The 17,510-nt window shown below is 39.6% G+C and overlaps 1 protein-coding gene across 1 annotated transcript in view; it reads left to right on the top strand.

The window, feature by feature from the left end:
• COLEC12 (collectin subfamily member 12) overlaps positions 1 to 17,300 on the top strand; it is a 91,497-nt gene extending 74,197 nt beyond the window's left edge. Inside the window, exons 3-10 of the mRNA XM_014258128.2 lie at positions 1,337 to 1,459; positions 6,658 to 6,756; positions 9,238 to 10,284; positions 11,688 to 12,176; positions 12,298 to 12,434; positions 13,160 to 13,269; positions 14,966 to 15,111; positions 16,281 to 17,300. Of these exons, the coding sequence (XP_014113603.1) occupies positions 1,337 to 1,459; positions 6,658 to 6,756; positions 9,238 to 10,284; positions 11,688 to 12,176; positions 12,298 to 12,434; positions 13,160 to 13,269; positions 14,966 to 15,111; positions 16,281 to 16,300 (2,171 nt within the window). The 3' untranslated portion in view covers positions 16,301 to 17,300. The remainder of the gene's footprint in view (positions 1 to 1,336; positions 1,460 to 6,657; positions 6,757 to 9,237; positions 10,285 to 11,687; positions 12,177 to 12,297; positions 12,435 to 13,159; positions 13,270 to 14,965; positions 15,112 to 16,280) is intronic.
• The last annotated feature ends 210 nt before the right edge of the window (positions 17,301 to 17,510 follow it).

The following is a 17,510-nucleotide window of genomic DNA, read 5'->3' as shown; positions in this document are numbered from 1 at the left end:
ATTCCAATATGGTAATCCTTCCTTCTTCAAGTACCTTAGGTTTAAAGGAAGTCATTGGAAAATGTCATTGGAGAGAGAAATGCAGTTGACTTAACTCATTATGTTGGCCACCCATCCTCCTTGAACCTAGGGAAAGCGGCCTGTGCTTTTCTCTTAAAAAAAATGAAAAACAAAAAACACTCTGCAGAAGGTCATGAGTTTGGAAAAGTAAAATCATCTGTGCATTAGGCCACAGGGGAAATATAAGTTACTCATAAAAAGCTACAGAGCAAGTTTTGATTAGTTAAGTAATCTGGTACATAGAATTTATTAGAGCTTAAAGCTTTCCTGTGGGACTCCCCTAATAGTACACAAATAGAGTGAAATATCAAAGAAATGCATTTTCTGACAGACACAGAAAGTTATATTAATCCTGGCCTGCTTAACACACATTACAAAAATGGATAAATCCCGCCTATTTCTTCCAGCACATCAGTCCAGTTTTCAGGTTTTTACACATTTGTGCTTCTGATTAATAATCTATTCTTCCAAAGCTCTTGAGCTATTCCCAGGGAGCACAAAAGAAGAAAGTTGACTCAAAGATATCAAGACGTTCTGCAAAAAAGTTTGAGTATAGAATAGTAAAGCTCTGTTTTCTTTCATCAGTTTGAGGGTGTTTTTCTTAAACTTGTCCACAAAGAGAAATTCACCAGCATTTTTTCTGTGGATGTAAGGATGGCTGTGTCAGTAAAGCACCCCTTCTTTTCTGTGGAAATAATGTTCTCCAAAGCCCCCCAAAAATATGCAAAAAGTGTCTCTCATTGTGGAAAGAAAGTGTTTGCATGGCAACTATCTGTGGTGATTGTTACAAAGCAGAACTACTCCTACCAGGTTTTCACAATGCTCTCTTATTTCTGTGGATTTTTTTCTGCCAGAACATTTGTTGTGTCTTATTGCCCCCACAGGGATACCAAATGCTAAGAAAGAGCTGCTGCAGTGTGATGCATCTCCTCTGCCAGGAGATGCTAATAAAGGTTTTATGTCCAAAGCTCACCAGTCTTGTTAGCACAATCAGAAAATAGCCATCTCTCAGGAAAACCACAGGTTTTCCAGTGAAGCAGAACCTATTTCTCTTACACATGCTAAAATCCCAAAGTAGTTGTTTGACTGAGCGGATATTTTAACCACCATGATGTTTTATCCTGGCAGCATAGGCAAATAGGCACCCCATACGTAAACATAATCTGCTTAGATAAATAATTTGCTCTTTAGAAAACAGAGGAAAGGAAATGGGGAGACAAACCCAGCAATGTGTTCTTTGCCATTGTTTTAAATTTCTTTTTATCTTCTGTTGCAGGTATTCAGGAGGGGAGCCAATGTACCAAGTGTAAAAATAACTGGGCACTGAAGTTCTCCATCATCTTATTATACATTTTATGTGCCTTGTTAACAATCACAGTAGCCATTCTGGGATACAAAGGTATGTATGCATTGAGACCAACATTTTACTTTCAGACAGGAGTCCAAACACATCACTAGCCAATTTGTTTTAGCCTAAATATCAATGGGCAATGTTGGCTTTTTGTACATACATAACGAACTACAGCCATAGAATTTCACTTTCAAATAATTTTGAAATTTTGAAACTAGATTAGACATTTGAAAGGAAAGTTAAAACAAAATGATCATTCCTCCACCCAGAAGGAGTACTGGAAGATGCAAAGCTATGTAACATGTGCAACAGCCAGGAATATCTTACTAATATAATATTTATCACAGGAACAAAATGTAGTATCAATATTACTTTGAAATATCTGGAAGAAGAAAAACCAGGAGGTGCCAGTGTATTGACAATCCACAATAATTGTGATGAACAAGACATTTAGACATTTTTAACAGTAATTTCAAAGATTCTGGTAGTTGAGCAACCCAGTAATGGAGAGAATTTCATTGTGGAAGTTATTGGTTGGGCACATTGGGAAACATGGCTAAAAATTCCCATAAATCTTTATCACAAATTAACTATAGCCACTTAGGCATTTATAGAACTGTTTTGATATAAATACCTGCTTATTGTGCAGTTACAGGTATAATACGTAAATGAATGTGAATTTCTTGTGTGAAAAGGAACGCAAACAACATCACTGTGAGCATTATAACAGGGCTTCACAGCTCGTTGCAGAGAAAACCAAACTAGCTCTAAACCACCTGTCTGAGTATGGCTCTGAGTAGCTTCAGAGCCCCTCCAAGAAGCTAGGTAAATATTCATGTGATTAGCATGCAGTGCATCCTGTGCTGCCAACGGCTGCGCTCATAGCACAGCTGACATCACCTCTGGTCCTTTGCCAGGGAAAGAAAAGGAAATTGTAGAAATAGAAAGGATAAATAATTATTTAAGAGGATTTGGCACAGTTTTGAGTGGGAGAAAATTAAAGCTATTTGGTTTAGATGGAAGATTTATCCAGGGAGAAGAGAGAACATGAGGAATAGATAGAGAGATTTAGGTAATCCTGTTTTATGATAAAGAAGACAGAAAGTGGCAAATTTACATCAAATGAAAAAAAAAAATGCAGTACATGTATGTGAATACATCTCCTGAATTAACTGGTCTCTGGAAGTCAGATTTCGAGGGACAAAAAACCTTCCAGGATTCAAAAACTTATTCTTGATCTATAAATATAAGATCATTTGGTCACATGGATTAGGGGAAGCCTTTTGCAGATATAAATCTACAGAGATCTGCTTACATCAGATGAGAATGGGATCTTCCCAGACTTAACCCAGCCACTAAATGACTGGGATTTAGCAGAATTTCCCTCAAGAGTTTTATGTAAGGCTGTCAGTTCTGGGGCTTCCCAAAAGACTCAGCCCTCACTCAGCATCAGATGCAGAATATCTGTTTGAGAGACTACTGCTCTTTATCTTGCTTTGGCAAATGATTACATGAGTGGAGGAAGCAGTAGCAATAAGGAATCTGTCCAGAAGACTTTTTGAGGAGTTTGTCTTCCTCATTTCAATCTAATTTTCAAGCTTCTTTCTCTATAGGAGCCCCTAGCACCATCTTTTCCCCAGGCTTTGCTTTCTTCTTGAGGCTCAAACTTTGCTCCAGTCATTTCTAAACTTCATTCTTAAAATGAGCAGTCATTCACTAGGGATGAGTCTTTCTGTCATAGCAGTACAAAATCACAGCTATCCAGGACAAGAACAAAAGAATTCCCTCTTTCACAAATAAATGTAAAAGGGATTGTACGAAGGTGGATAATGCATATCTTGCTTGCAGACCCTAAGACATTTTGGTGATCACTGCTCCACTGCTCACCAGCTTGGTGACTGCAACATTTGGATGCCAAGGAAAAGAGGCAAAGAGACAAAAGTCTTGTTGAATTATAAGAAGATATTCCTTCTGTAACACCAATGTTAATGTAAATGTAAATGCAGTAAATGTTCATATGTCAGGTATTAATTCTGCCCTTTGTACCTGCAGTTTAAGTGCCATGTCTTCAAGGTACCCACGTGCTGATTTGCAGGGAAAACATAAATTAGATAAAACTCCAGCTGACAGTACATATTCAAATAAATTACTGCAATAGTTTTGATTCTTGAGAAAGGATCAGGCCTAAAAGGGAGAACAAAACTCAGAATACAAGTATAGAGTTCTTGAACTCACCTCTCTGTATCAGAATTTGGCTTGTCTTTTTTACTGCAATATTACAGTGAAAGAAGGAATTCTGCTGGCATCAGGGATTCTTTCAGTCTCTTAGCTAAGTTTCCATTAAATTTGCCTCCCACACTTATGTTTATAAAGCCCAAAACTACTTTTAAAACTTTAATTTCCTACTTCGCATTTAAATATCCTTTGTGATTTAAAACATTAAAACTAGTAATCAGTGAATTAAATATGGCAAGCAAAAAAGTAACTCAAGGGGAGGCAAAGTCAACACAGAACAAACCTCCAAACTAGTGGTAGAAATTACATAGTATGTTTGTGAAACCCGAAACCAAAACATGAATGAATAACAGGGAAACAAAACATGAAGGAATAACAAGTCAAGTTTAGTATTCTGCTTTGAGAAGACAAATTATTCTTTAAAACACTAATAAAGCAATCTGTAATTTTTGCACATACTTTATATGTATGTGCAAGGAGGCTAAGATCCCATCCCAGTATAAAGCAAATACTTGCATTGGTTTATCTATGGGATGGCAGCTTAGCCCTAGAGCTAATCCTGCAGTCTTGTTTGCAGAGACCTCTTCTGTTTCTGCTGCTGGAGTTGGGTGGTTTGGGAGTTTTTTTTCACTTTGAACAACGAAAATACCATATGCTGTTGTATAATTACTTCTTTTTAGTCTCATTTAACTGCCAGACTACTACTTATTGATAGGATTACTACTGTTCTCATTTGCCTTGGACTCTTCAGGGTTATATTTTAACTCAAGCTTCCAGTGTTAGATTTCATTCAACCATGAAAACATACTTGTTATATGATTGTTTAGTTTTACAGACTTCAGATCTGAAGTACAAACTGCATTCATTTGGACAGCAAAATGAAGAAATTACATTTTTCTTTTAATTGCTGATAATATATATTAATTTTCAAATTCCAAGTGTGTTGTCTAACTGGGGAAAACAGTTAAATATTACATTAAATCTGAATTAACAAGAGCCATAGGTGATGTGACAGTGCTAGTCAAGGCACTGGTTCAGCAGAAACACTTGAATTAGGCCTGTTTTTTAAACACAGATGATTTCATGAGGTCCTTCTAAGTGCCCAGAGTGAGCCATGCCCTGGCAGTGACTATCTGTAGACAAAACAGACTGAATAAGGAGGTGCCTAGAGCCGGAAGGAAAAGCCAAGTCCTCAGTGTCACTGCATGTGATGCATAGGTTTATACAGATACCAGCGGAGTGTCAGAAGTAGCTGAAGGACCTTTGCTCTTCTGGGCTCCAGCCTGGAAGACAGCAGGGCAGGACAAACAGAGAATCAACTCTGTCTTCATTTAGGAAAAATGGCATGTAGCATTTTGGCAACTTTAATGGGCAAAAGAACCAGTGAAAAATTAGTGTTATAATGGGGAGAAAAATGCTTTCTAAAGCAGAAGTTATTGAGCAACTGTCCCTCTGAAAAAGCAAAGCCATTATTGTAGCCTGGGTCTGGTGTTTAGCAAGCAATCTGTCATCATCTCAAATACAGAAAGCCACACTGACTGACTGCACACACAGTAGAGTCTCTTTTTTGCTGGCTTGTTTGCAGCCTAGAAAGGAGCAGGCAGACAATTCACCAAAGGGTGTATGGTCTCTCTGAAGACCCTGAAACTTTTTCTCTGTTGTAACTCCTCAGTGCTGTTGCATCAGATAGTCTTGGTCTGTTTTTCTCATGTTGGTTTTGGGGATGCAAGGAGGTAAAAGCCTCCTGTGTAACTGTGATACCCGGAATCAGAAAAACAAATGCAAAAGTTAATGAAGAAGGAGCACCTGATAGACTACACTTTAAAGGTGTGGGATTCATGTAGTCACTCATGAGCAGCAAAACATCCCTAAATTTCACTTCTTGTGAAAACCCAAATCTTTACATAGCAACATTTTTTATGAAACTCTTTCCTAGCTGCAGACCATTCCACAAACAGAAAGAATTAGAGGTACCCCTACTCCACACAGGTTTACAGAACCTCAAAACATGGGAAACATTTTATTTCTTCTGTTTGAAAGGAGCTGGCATAATAACTTGTGTAGCCCCTCCCAGGATTGTTACAGACCCATTCTGCTCCCAGTGCAGCAAAATAATCTAAATAATCTCATGATGAGAAACAATTTCTACCCCTGGTTGTGGCTTGAATGCAAAAGGCTATTAGACAAAGTTTTATGTGAAAGCTGTAGGCTACCTCTAACCTTGCAAGTGTTTCACATTTTTGCCACTGGAAGACAACTCAGGCTGTTTATCTGTTGCTCTGCTTTTTCCATTTCCATATTAATCTCATCAAATAATTGAATGTCTCAGTGACAAGAAAAGTACTCAGGCGTTGCAAAACAAAAGGCACATCAGTCATAAATCTGCACTTCCTGAATGACCATCCTTTCAATCTTAATGAGGCAGAATCATTTCAAGACTGTTTTGTGTGATCTGTACCATTTTAAATATGTTTAAACCCCCTGAAATATGTAGTAGTTACTGTCTCAGTCCTAAATTTGCTATCCAGGTAGCAACTTTTAATGATGGAAAGGCACGAGAAAAAAAATTTCTTTTTAAGGAGAAGTGGCTCATAGCAAAATTAAAGGAAGTCTTCTTTCACACAATCAGTTCTCCTTTGCCACACAGCACTGTCCTTGAAGCATGGAAATACTGTTAAAAGAAAAGGGCTTTGTTTGTGAGGAAAACCCACAAAGAGGGATTTCCTCATTCAGGAGAGAGATTGCTCATGGGCAAAAAAAAATGTTTAAGGACTGCTGGCGGACTGAAGAAGTAGAAGAATTCTGGGTCCACCTGCACATAGGATCTCATGCTTCCAACATTTCACAGAGCAACAGCAGAGTGTAATGGCAAGCAAGGCAATTTTAAGGTGTTCTATTTTTTTACTATTTGCTGGTAGTGGGGTGGGGTTTTGTTTGCTTTATTGTCTACTAGTCTTTTTTCATAATTTCCCTTTTCTTCTTTCCATAACATACTGTTCTCTCTCCCCTAGTTGTAGAAAAAATGGACAATGTGACAGGTGGCCTGGAAACATCCCACAGAAGATACACAGAAAAGCTTACAGAAGTGGAGAGTGATCTGAAGAAATTAGGTAATCTACACACAAGCAAAATCCCTTTGTATTATGGACCTGGGGTGTTCTCCTGGCAGATTGAGGCAGGAAATTTGTCTGAAAAATCTCTCCCTATGACAAGATACAGTACTTCCATTCCAGTTCCTCAAGTACATGGGAAAATACTTTAAAATAGTTCAGATCAGCTCTACTTAGAAGAACTTTCTAAGAATACTTCCCACAGAAGTCACTCTGAAAGCATTTATACTTAAATAAAGAGACACTTAAATGTCCTCAGGAGAGAATCTTCTCTGAGGTAGAGATATAAAACATTAGCAGAAGCTGTTCTACAGCACAAAGATTCTACATAAAATGAGCACCTGTCACCCAGTTATCTTGACACTGTTTTAGCAATTAAGATTCAAAACTGAAGGCCATTTTATGAGGTACACAAATAAGCAGCTATTCAAAATTCTTATGTCTGAGGCAAGTGTATTACTTCCATAAATTATTTCTTGATCATCTAAGGAAATACAGGACATAAGATTGTTATCTGTTTGGGTCTATCCCAAGTGCTATCAAAGTTTTCAATTTTCAGGAAGATGTAAAAAAAAATCATGGATAAAGATTCTTCTCTCTAAGTGTACCTTTTTACTTTTCTTCCTATACATAGACATATAGTTTTTAGTATAGAAGTATTAATATACACATACATGCATGTGATTCTTGAAATAAATTTTGTCTAGTTTTGTAAACCATATATTGAGACATGTATTTCTAGGAAAACTTCCTTGCTTTCAGCTTGATTATAAATTTTTACAACTTTTTTCCCTCAAAAAGGAGCTGGCTTCTAAAGTATTTACACATTGCATTTAGTTCAAAGATGAGGGGTAATTCAGTGACATGTTCTTTTACTGACATATCTACAGAAGTAAATGCTATACTTTAAAGCTCGTGCAGCCTTTTGGATTCTATTTGGGTTATTATATTATGCTGATTAAATTTTCACAACTTGGAGCACTTCTGCTTTTTTCATGCCCATACATTTTTACATGCTGCTGGATGGGTGCCCAGTGAGATGCTCAGGATATTCAGTTCTCATTTAAGTGGACTTGCCTTGGAGGAAGTTAGGAATGTTCTCGAGCAGTTTGAGTAGGGGACATAAAAGTAAGAGAAGTGCTGTAGAGCCAGGAAAGATAAAAGCACGTGGTGAATGGAAGACAGGCCTTCAGGGATTATCTCTATGTGGACCTGGCAGTTGTCAGAGCTGTGTGAGGAACACAGTATAATTTGAGCTATAGCCAAGAAGTAAACACAGAGTCAGAACTGAGAAGATCTGGGAGTGAGAGAAGCAGCAGGGAGAGGAACTGTGCTCAGGAAAATGTCCATCCGCAAAAGACTCCATAAACACTTCAGGCTGTGGTCTCACAAGCCATCATTTGACATTTGCCATCATGACTCATTCAATCACACCAGACAAAAGCACCATACACAGCTGTATTCACTGTAATTTATGAAAACCATACTGCTCTCTCTTGGCATCATCTGAAATTATGGACTTCAGACTGTCTAATTCATAAATATAGCTACACTTAGATGAGGACAAAAATATATGGACTGTGAGCAGGATAGTGAAGTGATTGAGGTCAAGCAAGGGAGTCTTCCCTGAAGGCAAGTGTTGACTGCTTATTTCCTTGGTTTCTATGTCCTGGATGTTAGGCTGTGCAATCTCAAATGCTTTATCATACTTGAACAAGCTTCCAAAAGTATTCCATAGGGCAATGTAAGCACAAGCAGAGATGTTCCTCAAAGATTTGAGGTTTTGCCTTCCTCAAACTCAGAACATGAGGAAATAATAAAGGCAAAATAAATGTCATTAAAAGCGATAGTAATGTGTTAGAGAGAAAACCAGAAATATATCTTATCCTGACATATCTGAAATAACCTGGTGGCAAAGCTTTTGTCTCTAACCCAGATTGCTTTAAAGTAAGTATGAGAACTTACTTAAAACTAAACTCAAGATTTTAAAAATTTGAACTGTATGTACTAAATCACAATGAAGGTATTTCACTTGTAATGAAAAGGAAGAAGAAAACATGAACAGATAAAATAAACTTCTGAGCTTTCAGCAAAATCCAGTTGTAACTTCAAAACCTACACTTGCTGATACCTGTTTAATATTTTGAATTCTGTTTCCCATTTGGTTTTCATTCAGAACACAGCATTCTTGACTGTATATACTCATCAGTTTTTAGCCATAGTTTTTCCTATTTGTGATGACAGAATCACCGTTTTGTTCTCCTCAGCAAGACACAAGGTCTCCATCAATTCCTCTGCTTTTTTTCTCTGTCTAGAGACAGAACTTTGCTTAGTGGTTTCTTTTTGCTGGAAAAGATAGCATAAAAGTTCTACCGAACAGTTTGACAGCCGGACTATTCTTAAAATACAGTATGGTGTTTTAGACTGTGTTTATAAAAACCCTAAAGCATTTCCATTTTTATTTTTTTTCATCTACAACAGATGACCAAGCCGGACAAAAAGCCTTGAATACTAACACTGAACTGTCCAGCTTCAGATCTGACATTCTGGCTCTTCGTCAGCAACTTCATGACATTGCAGAGAAAACTACCAGAAACAAAGACACACTGGAGAAGCTGCAAGAGTCTGGAAATGTGCTAGATGATAGACAGAACCAAATGAAAAGTGCCTTAGATAGTAACTCTTTCATGATCATCAGTGTCAATAAGACTCTTCAGGCATATACTGGCTATATCAACAATCTTCAACAAGACACAAGTAATATACAAACAAACCTGCAAAGCCAAGAGCATTCTCATAATGTGCTCATCATGAGCCTGAACAACTTAAACCTGACTCAAATACAGCAAAGAAATCTTATCAGTGTCTTACAGAAGTCAATGGAAGATACAACCTCGGCTATTGTAAGAATCAGGAATGACTTTCAAAATCTGCAGCAGGTTGTCCTTCAGGCCCGGAAGGACACTGACTGGCTTAAGGAGAAAGTACACAATTTACAGGCTTTGGCTGCCAACAACTCAGCAATGGCAAAAGCCAATAATGATACACTTGAAGACATGAACAATCAGCTCAGCTCCTTCAGTGGGCAGATGGAGAACATCACCACAATTGCCCAAGCCAACGAACAAAGTCTAAAGGATCTCCAGGAACAGCATAAAGGAGATGAAAACAGAACTGCTGCCAGATTCAGCCATCTAGAAGAAAGGTTCCAGGTCTTTGAAACAGATATAGTCAATATCATCAACAACATCAGCTACACTGCTCATCACCTACGGACACTGTCGGGCGATCTCAATGAGGTCAGGACAACTTGTACAGACACCTTAAGTAAACACTCAGATGAGCTGATTTTTATGAACAGCACGCTAGCCAATATTCGCATAGACTCTGCATCTCTCAAAGTGCAACAGGATTTGATGAGGTCAAGGTTAGATGTTGAAGTTGCCAATTTGTCAGTAATCATGGAAGAAATGAAGCTGGTGGATTCCAAACATGGCCAGCTCATCAAGAACTTCACTATCCTACAAGGTATGCAGCTTCCTTAATGATTGTGTGCTGAATTCCTGCTTGCATTACTTCTTTAGTTCTGTGGAAGATAGTGAGTGCATGCTGGTACAGAGTCCTGGTGTTTTCCATTATCTAATCCTAAAGTTTGGAAATGTACATGTAGCTTGAATTTTCTGTACTAATTTTTCTATGCCTTTTTTACATAGCTAAAATGAGGATGTTGTGAAAGAAGGTTCTGACTTAGCAAAATTTTATTCTGTCTTACTGACTGACTGACTGGATTTGCTTTTGATTTAGTTTCTAAAATAAGTGAGTGAAGGTGTGGAACCTCAAGAAACCAATCCCCAGTAAGGAGGAAATGGCTTAAAAATATATGTTGGACTATTCCCAGAAAGGTCCACCCTTACTGAAAAACAAGTTGCTATTTCACTTTAAGCCAGTTGTTAGCCTGCCAGAAAACATCCTACTTTGCTTAGTTTTTAATCCTGGGATATTTTATTTTCTCCAGAAATAAATAGCATCAGGTTTAGGAGGTTTCTCTCAGCCAAATATTATCCCAGATGAAAAGAAAACTCATATTTCCAATCACATGTGAACCAGTCTAAAACTCTAATCACAAATATAAATCCATTGCTTCAAATAAACTAAGGCTGCAATAGAGCCAAGATTATATGTCAGTAACCTTAACCGTTCTCATTTCAACCAGGCCTAAATTATTCCAGCTTGGAAATCTATCTCTGGAGGAGTTTGAATTATGTAGATTGGTACTGGGGGTGGGGAGGTATTGACAAGGGATTTGCTCATCCATGAACAGAATCCCAAATTGTTTTGCTGTTTATTGCTGTCACAGTATTGCCATTTCCTGTCATGGGTTATTGTTCCCTATCTTGTTAGAGCTGGTCTTTCCCATTGCTAGCCTTTTGCTAGCTGTCCATCGTTTTGTCTCTTTTTGACACCCCATTATTGACAGACCAACAAACAGGATCAGGAGAAAAAGTCCTGGGTCTAAGAGCAGAGAGATGAGACTAGAAGGAGAAGGGAGCTTGGCAGAGTGAAGGAATGGGACCACCAACACACAGGACTAGTGCATAAACTAGTATAGACTAGAGCACAGAGTTTTGCAGGGACAGGCATCTTGGCTGGTCACCTGGGGCACGGTGTCACTGTCCAGTTCACATGACTGTGTGTGTCAGAGTATTTTCTGTATCCTGTATTTTGTGGAGGTCAAGGAAAGAACAGTATATAGGACCTGGAAAGCAGCTGCACTATTACAAGCACTGATGAAAGCAGCTCTTAGCCCAGTTTCTGTGTTGTTAAATATCCAGTGGCACTGGTCTGATGGGTATTGAACAAGCCCACCCCACGTGGGCTTTTTGTTTTGTTTTCTGTGCATATCCCCACTTTGCATGCTTACATTGTTTCAGGCCCTCCCGGTCCAAGGGGACCTAAAGGTGACAGAGGCCCTCAAGGTCCTCTTGGCCCTGCTGGCCTAAAAGGACAAAAAGGAGAGAAAGGAGAGCCTGGACCACCAGGACCTGCAGGTGAGAAGGGCCCACCTGGGCCAGCCGGACCACCAGGAGAAAAAGGAGGGAAAGGTTCAAGAGGATCGCCTGGCTCCAAAGGTCAGAGAGGTTCTCCTGGCAAGACAGGTCTGCCTGGACCAAATGGAGACCCAGGGCCACCAGGGCCACCAGGCAAGGATGGTCCACCAGGGCCTCAAGGCCCACCAGGATTTCAAGGCCTGCAAGGAACTGTGGGAAGCCCAGGGTTACCAGGACCACGAGGACTAACTGGACTACCTGGAGTCCCTGGGCTGCCCGGTCCAAAGGGCCCACCTGGCCCACCAGGGCCACCAGGTCCAGAGACGCCAATGGCACTACGGAGTGAACCTACACCCATACCCGAGGCTAATGGTAAGCCATCAACACACTGCATGCTGTAGATGGGTATGGGTTCCTCCATTTATTACTGGCCCTATTACTGCTCTGTTAAGTTACCAGTAACAGGCTTAACACAAAAAAATTCATGCCATAGGTTGTTCTCCTCACTGGAAGAACTATACGGAAAAGTGCTACTACTTTTCAATTGAAAGAGAAATTTTTGCAGAGGCGAAGTTATTTTGTGAAGAGAAAGCATCGCGCTTGGTTATCATCGATAACAAAGAGGAGCAGGTAATTGCCTCCTCTTGCTGTTTTTCAAGGAGGGAGTTTGAAGTTGTTTAACTTCATGTAGAAACCACACAATAGTGGGAAGCTGAGAGCACCATAAATTCATATAGTAGATGGAAACACACTGATTGAATCATTCGAATTTTGTCCACCCTCTGCCTGATCAGTAGCTTCTCCCTGTGCAGAACTGATGATGACCCTGAAGGTGGTGGGGACAGAGCAGTCATAAAAGCTGCTGAGAATTGTAGGAGTTTTGAACCTTTAAAGATGCAATCCATTATGCCTTGAGTACTATCAAAGTAATTTTTGCAGCAGTGAATATAATTTAATCTTAATTTATCTGATTTAATACATGCAGCCTAGGACTAGTGTGACCCAAAAGTATCTTTAATCTAACCACACTTTTAATACTATTCAACATGGCAGTGGGGATGTCAAGATACAATTCCTTACTCTGGGGTTTTTTCAATTTGTATCTATAAGATACTAGCTGTGACTTTATGTCAAACTAATTTTCATGCCTAGCTCTCTCTACCTCATTGCAACCACTGAAAGGGGTTCTAGTCTGGGCAAGGGGTCCTCAAGGCCAACTCCTGAAACATATCTTCAGCTTAGAAAAATTTCTCTGGCCCTCCCTATTCTAATAACAAGAGACTTATGAAACCAGTGTAGATTATTGGCTCCAAAGACCGTTGTCCTTGTTATGGACTAAGATCTTTCTTTCACAGCAATGGATAAAAAGGCAGATTTTTGGGAAAGGCAGCTTCTGGATTGGACTAACAGATTCAGAGAAGGAAAATGAATGGAGATGGTTGGATGGATCCTTACCAGTTTACACGTACGTAAATAAAAAGCAATACTATCACTCTTGCTGACAATTTTAAAAGCAGCATCTAGAAATTATCTAATGGATCCAAATGGTTGTAGATGCCAATAATTTAATTTGTTACTGAGGGTGCTGGGGTTCTTTCTCTCTTCCTTCTCCATGCACAAGGATTCCTTTCCTTGCCAGGAAGAGAACTGAATGTTGAATGAAAGAATCACATAACTATGCAGCACAGTGTTTCTTGCCAAAACTTTTGCTTCTGACTTTTATTACGAAGTCGAGATGGAAAGCACAGTTTCAATGTTTTGGTTTGAATTTTCCTTATTTGCATTACAACAGGCTATAAATAGAGTACTCATTCTGATAAAAAATGACCAGTCTTTAGATAAAGCCCAAATCCAAGTGGAAAGCATTCAACATAAGGAAAATGCATGAAATGAGGGCGTCTATACTTTGGCCAGCTGAGAACTGAATTGGCAGCTTTCCAGGAATCCTAGGGCTACACCTAATTTGTCCTAAATGGAACAGATTGCAACCACCCAAATTTTTAATACTGAGGAGCAGACTAAAAAGTTTATAGATCTGAACATGCTGTGCTTCAGAAAAACAGGCTACACAGTCAGTCAGATGTTACGAAATGATTTGCTGTGATCTCATTGGTGTTCATTTAGATGAAAAACATGGAAAAAGTCAGATTCATTTCAAATGAGCCATAATATTTTCCCCTTTTTCTCCTTTCCCATTTTCATCTTTCTTCCTCTTTATGGCAGCCCTGTGACTGATCCTACTTAAGGTGCTGCTTTTAGTAGATTTCCACTACACCATGGTTTTAGGTGCTCTGTTGTAACCTTAGAGCTGTTGGTTACAAATTTTTGGAGTATTTCATTACTTCTGGAAAGCTGTGTCTCCTCCCAGGTGCCTGGTTGGATGCTCTATGTCAGACAGGCGTGTTTTTTAGCTGAGCATGGACTGTGTCAGCCAGTAATCACAAGCTCCCTTCAACAACCTGTTTCTTCAGGAAAATGAAGCTTTTAAGTCCTGAGTTTGGAAGCGTTTCTCACTTGCTAAACAAAAACCGGGTGAGGAAACGCTGTGAGAGTTTGCTGTGAGAGAATGTTGCTATGCTCAATTTCGCCATCAAAGCTAATGATCTCAAAAGATGTGTGCAAATACACTACATGCATTTCTTAAAAGTCAATAGAATTCCCTTCCCATCTGAGCACGTGTACCTAAAACATATGGATCTTTGCTGTTCCTCCAAAGATGCCCACCTTTGTTGCAGTCAGAGGGCTGAGTGCCTTTGCAGTGAGCAAGGGCAGGTTGTTGCCATTTTGGCAGTACCTCTGAGCCCATGGGCTCTTCTCAGTCCCATCTGCCAGTGGGAGTGTGGTGTGCAGGTTTTGCAGGCTTGAAGCAATGCACATGGAGCATGGAGCACTCCCACTGTGTGTGCATGTACACTCAGAAACTAAAATAAAGTTCATTGGTCTAAATTTAGGTCTCTGAGTTTTGGCAGCCTGAGGCCAAATAGATTCCCTTCTCTGTAATACATCTGTTTTCCATTTGCAGCAAGAGTCATGTATTGTTTGTTTCAGTGTGTATTTCCCGTTCAGAACAGATCTCATGATGTTTTTGTTAATTTCTTGTGGTGAAAACCTGCCATGTGTGCTGTGTTGTGCAATCATATCTATCACTTTTTTGTGGAAAGAAACTGGAAAACTGGGCAGCCTGATAACTGGAGTCACGGGCATGGGCCAGGGGAAGATTGCGCTGGGCTGATCTATGCTGGGCTCTGGAATGACTTCTACTGTGAAGATGTTAACAATTTCATTTGTGAAAAGGACATGGACAAAGGTAAGCAAGGCCCCCTTGGTTTGATTATTTCATCTTGCCCATAGTAAATGTCCTGCAGCTAGAGGTGAGATCTTGGCTAAATATTACAGCAGTGCCTTGTTGAGGAAAAGGGGGAATCACTTCTACTCTGATGCAGATGCAAATGCTGGATTTATTGCACTTGGAAAAAGCAGCCTCGCAGCTCGCTGTAGCCATGGCACGCTCAGCATCTTGACCATTTCCTGTAGGCTTTACACATGCCTAAAATTTTGAGCATGATTTGGGCATCCTGCCCACACTGGAAGCTGTCTTTATAGGGTCAGTGGCCACACAACAGGGAAAGGTGGCCTTAGGGTGGGTCAGGAACTAGCCTTCAAAAACCAAAAAGACTTTGTTTTGAAAATTTATGCAATAGGAGGCACTTGGTGACAGCTAAGGAGATCTTAAAATTCCCATCACTGCCAGGATATGTCCCATGGGATTGAGAAGCTGGGTCTATAGGCCATAAACATCTCATCTGTTGCAGCTGGAGTGTAGGACTCATAAACTGCCAGTGTGGCCCAGCAGTCAGCCAGGTGTTTGCCACAGGGCATCTCTTTCTGTTGACACAGGCATTTCTGCAGGAGCAGAGGGCAGGTGGTTCCCATGGCTGCTTAGAGCCCAGCCCCACCGTCACAGAACGTGGTCAAAGCCGGTGTTTGTGTTCATGGTGGGACTCTGCCTGAAATGTTATCTCCTCCATACAACCTGTTTAAACATTGCTTTGCCAAGGGTGCCTGGCTCCTCCAGTTGGAAACTTGTCGGTTGAATTTCAGTCAAGGCAGACATAAATGTAAGCTAGAGCCAAAATTACATCCCATCCACAGTCCCCTAAGACAAAACTAAGTGCTGAGCAAGCTTTGTGTGTATAATTCTGTTTGGATGTCCAGAGTGAAGGACCATGTATAAGTAACAGTATGATTTACCCTGGTTTTCCTACATACATTTGTTATTTTAAGAAAACTTTAAGGCTTTACAAATTGAAAAGTTTACAAATATTTATCATCCAGGAGTTGCAGGATCTGAATATGAGGCTGCTCAAATTTTTTACGTACCTTTATTTCTGTAATTTCTTTTTGGAAATTTATTTAATCTTCACAGACTTTTACAGGATTTGTTTTTCTCTTTTTTTTTTTCCTCTCATACTTTAGGGCAAATTCTTGGAGTTTAATAGGCTGTGACTTTACAGATACCTTCATATTAAGGAAATTTACATGAAGAAGAAGAAAATCCTGGGAAGGAGCAACACTGATTCCCAAAATTGAAAAAAATATGAAAACAGAAAAAAGCAAGCACTGAAACTGAATTAAAAGCATCAAGGAATTTAGCAGTAACTCTTCTCCAGCATCCTGTAATTATTTAAGGCCTTTCAACCCTCAGCATCAGGAAATACTGTTGGACTAATTCTGTTTTAGATTTTCTTCCCAACCAGTAACCACATCCATAAGCAGCTTGTGTCTTCTGAGAAAAGACATTCTATCAATCTGAGTAAGACTGTTGGTCACCCATATAGAAAAACATATAAAGCAACTGTGTAAACAGTTGCTTCATTTGCTACAATCCCAAATGTAGGAAAATTATACAGATACACGAATATATAGATTTTATATAAATATATATATATAGTCCAACTCTTATCAATAATATGGAATATACTTTTAAGAGCTTTTAAAACTTTGTATTTTTGTACAAAATATTTGCTTTTTACAATTGTTCTCTTTTTTACTGACTTTTTTTACAAATATAGTGCACAGGGGCCAAAGAAAACAATAAAGGTACTAATAATTCATTAAAGTTTGCTGTCAGGCCTAGCTCAGCTATAGAGAAATATTTTTCCAGTTAGAAATATTTTTACTTTCCCAGATAATTTGTTCTGGTTAAATAACTTTTAAAGCAGATTTTAGATAGCATTTTCCTTACTGTATGCAGTCTAGTCTGCATGTGTAACAATTAAGTTGACTAAGGACTAGATACTCATTATAGCTCTGATCACAGCCAGTGTTTCATCAGGGTACTATGGGAAGACCATTTTAATAAAAGCTTTTCCTTTTCCTTTTTCCTTTTCCTTTTTCCTTTCCTTTTTCCTTTTTCCTTTTTCCTTTTTCCTTCTCCCTTCCCTTCCCTTCCCTTCCCTTCCCTTCCCTTCCCTTCCCTTCCCTTCCCTTCCCTTCCCTTCCCTTCCCTTCCCTTCCCTTCCCTTCCCTTCCCTTCCCTTCCCTTCCCTTCCCTTCCCTTCCCTTCCCTTCCCTTCCCTTCCCTTCCCTTCCCTTCCCTTCCCTTCCCTTCCCTTCCCTTCCCTTCCCTTCCCTTCCCTTCCCTTCCCTTCCCTTCCCTTCCCTCCCCTCCCCTCCCTCCCCTCCCCTCCCCCCCCCTCCCCCCCC

This window comes from Pseudopodoces humilis, chromosome 1 (assembly GCF_049639895.1).
Source record: "Pseudopodoces humilis isolate 2021_Gansu_Grassland_sample_001 chromosome 1, ASM4963989v1, whole genome shotgun sequence".
In the NCBI taxonomy this organism is placed as follows: domain Eukaryota; kingdom Metazoa; phylum Chordata; class Aves; order Passeriformes; family Paridae; genus Pseudopodoces; species Pseudopodoces humilis.
This window is presented reverse-complemented; position numbering and strand designations above follow the sequence as displayed.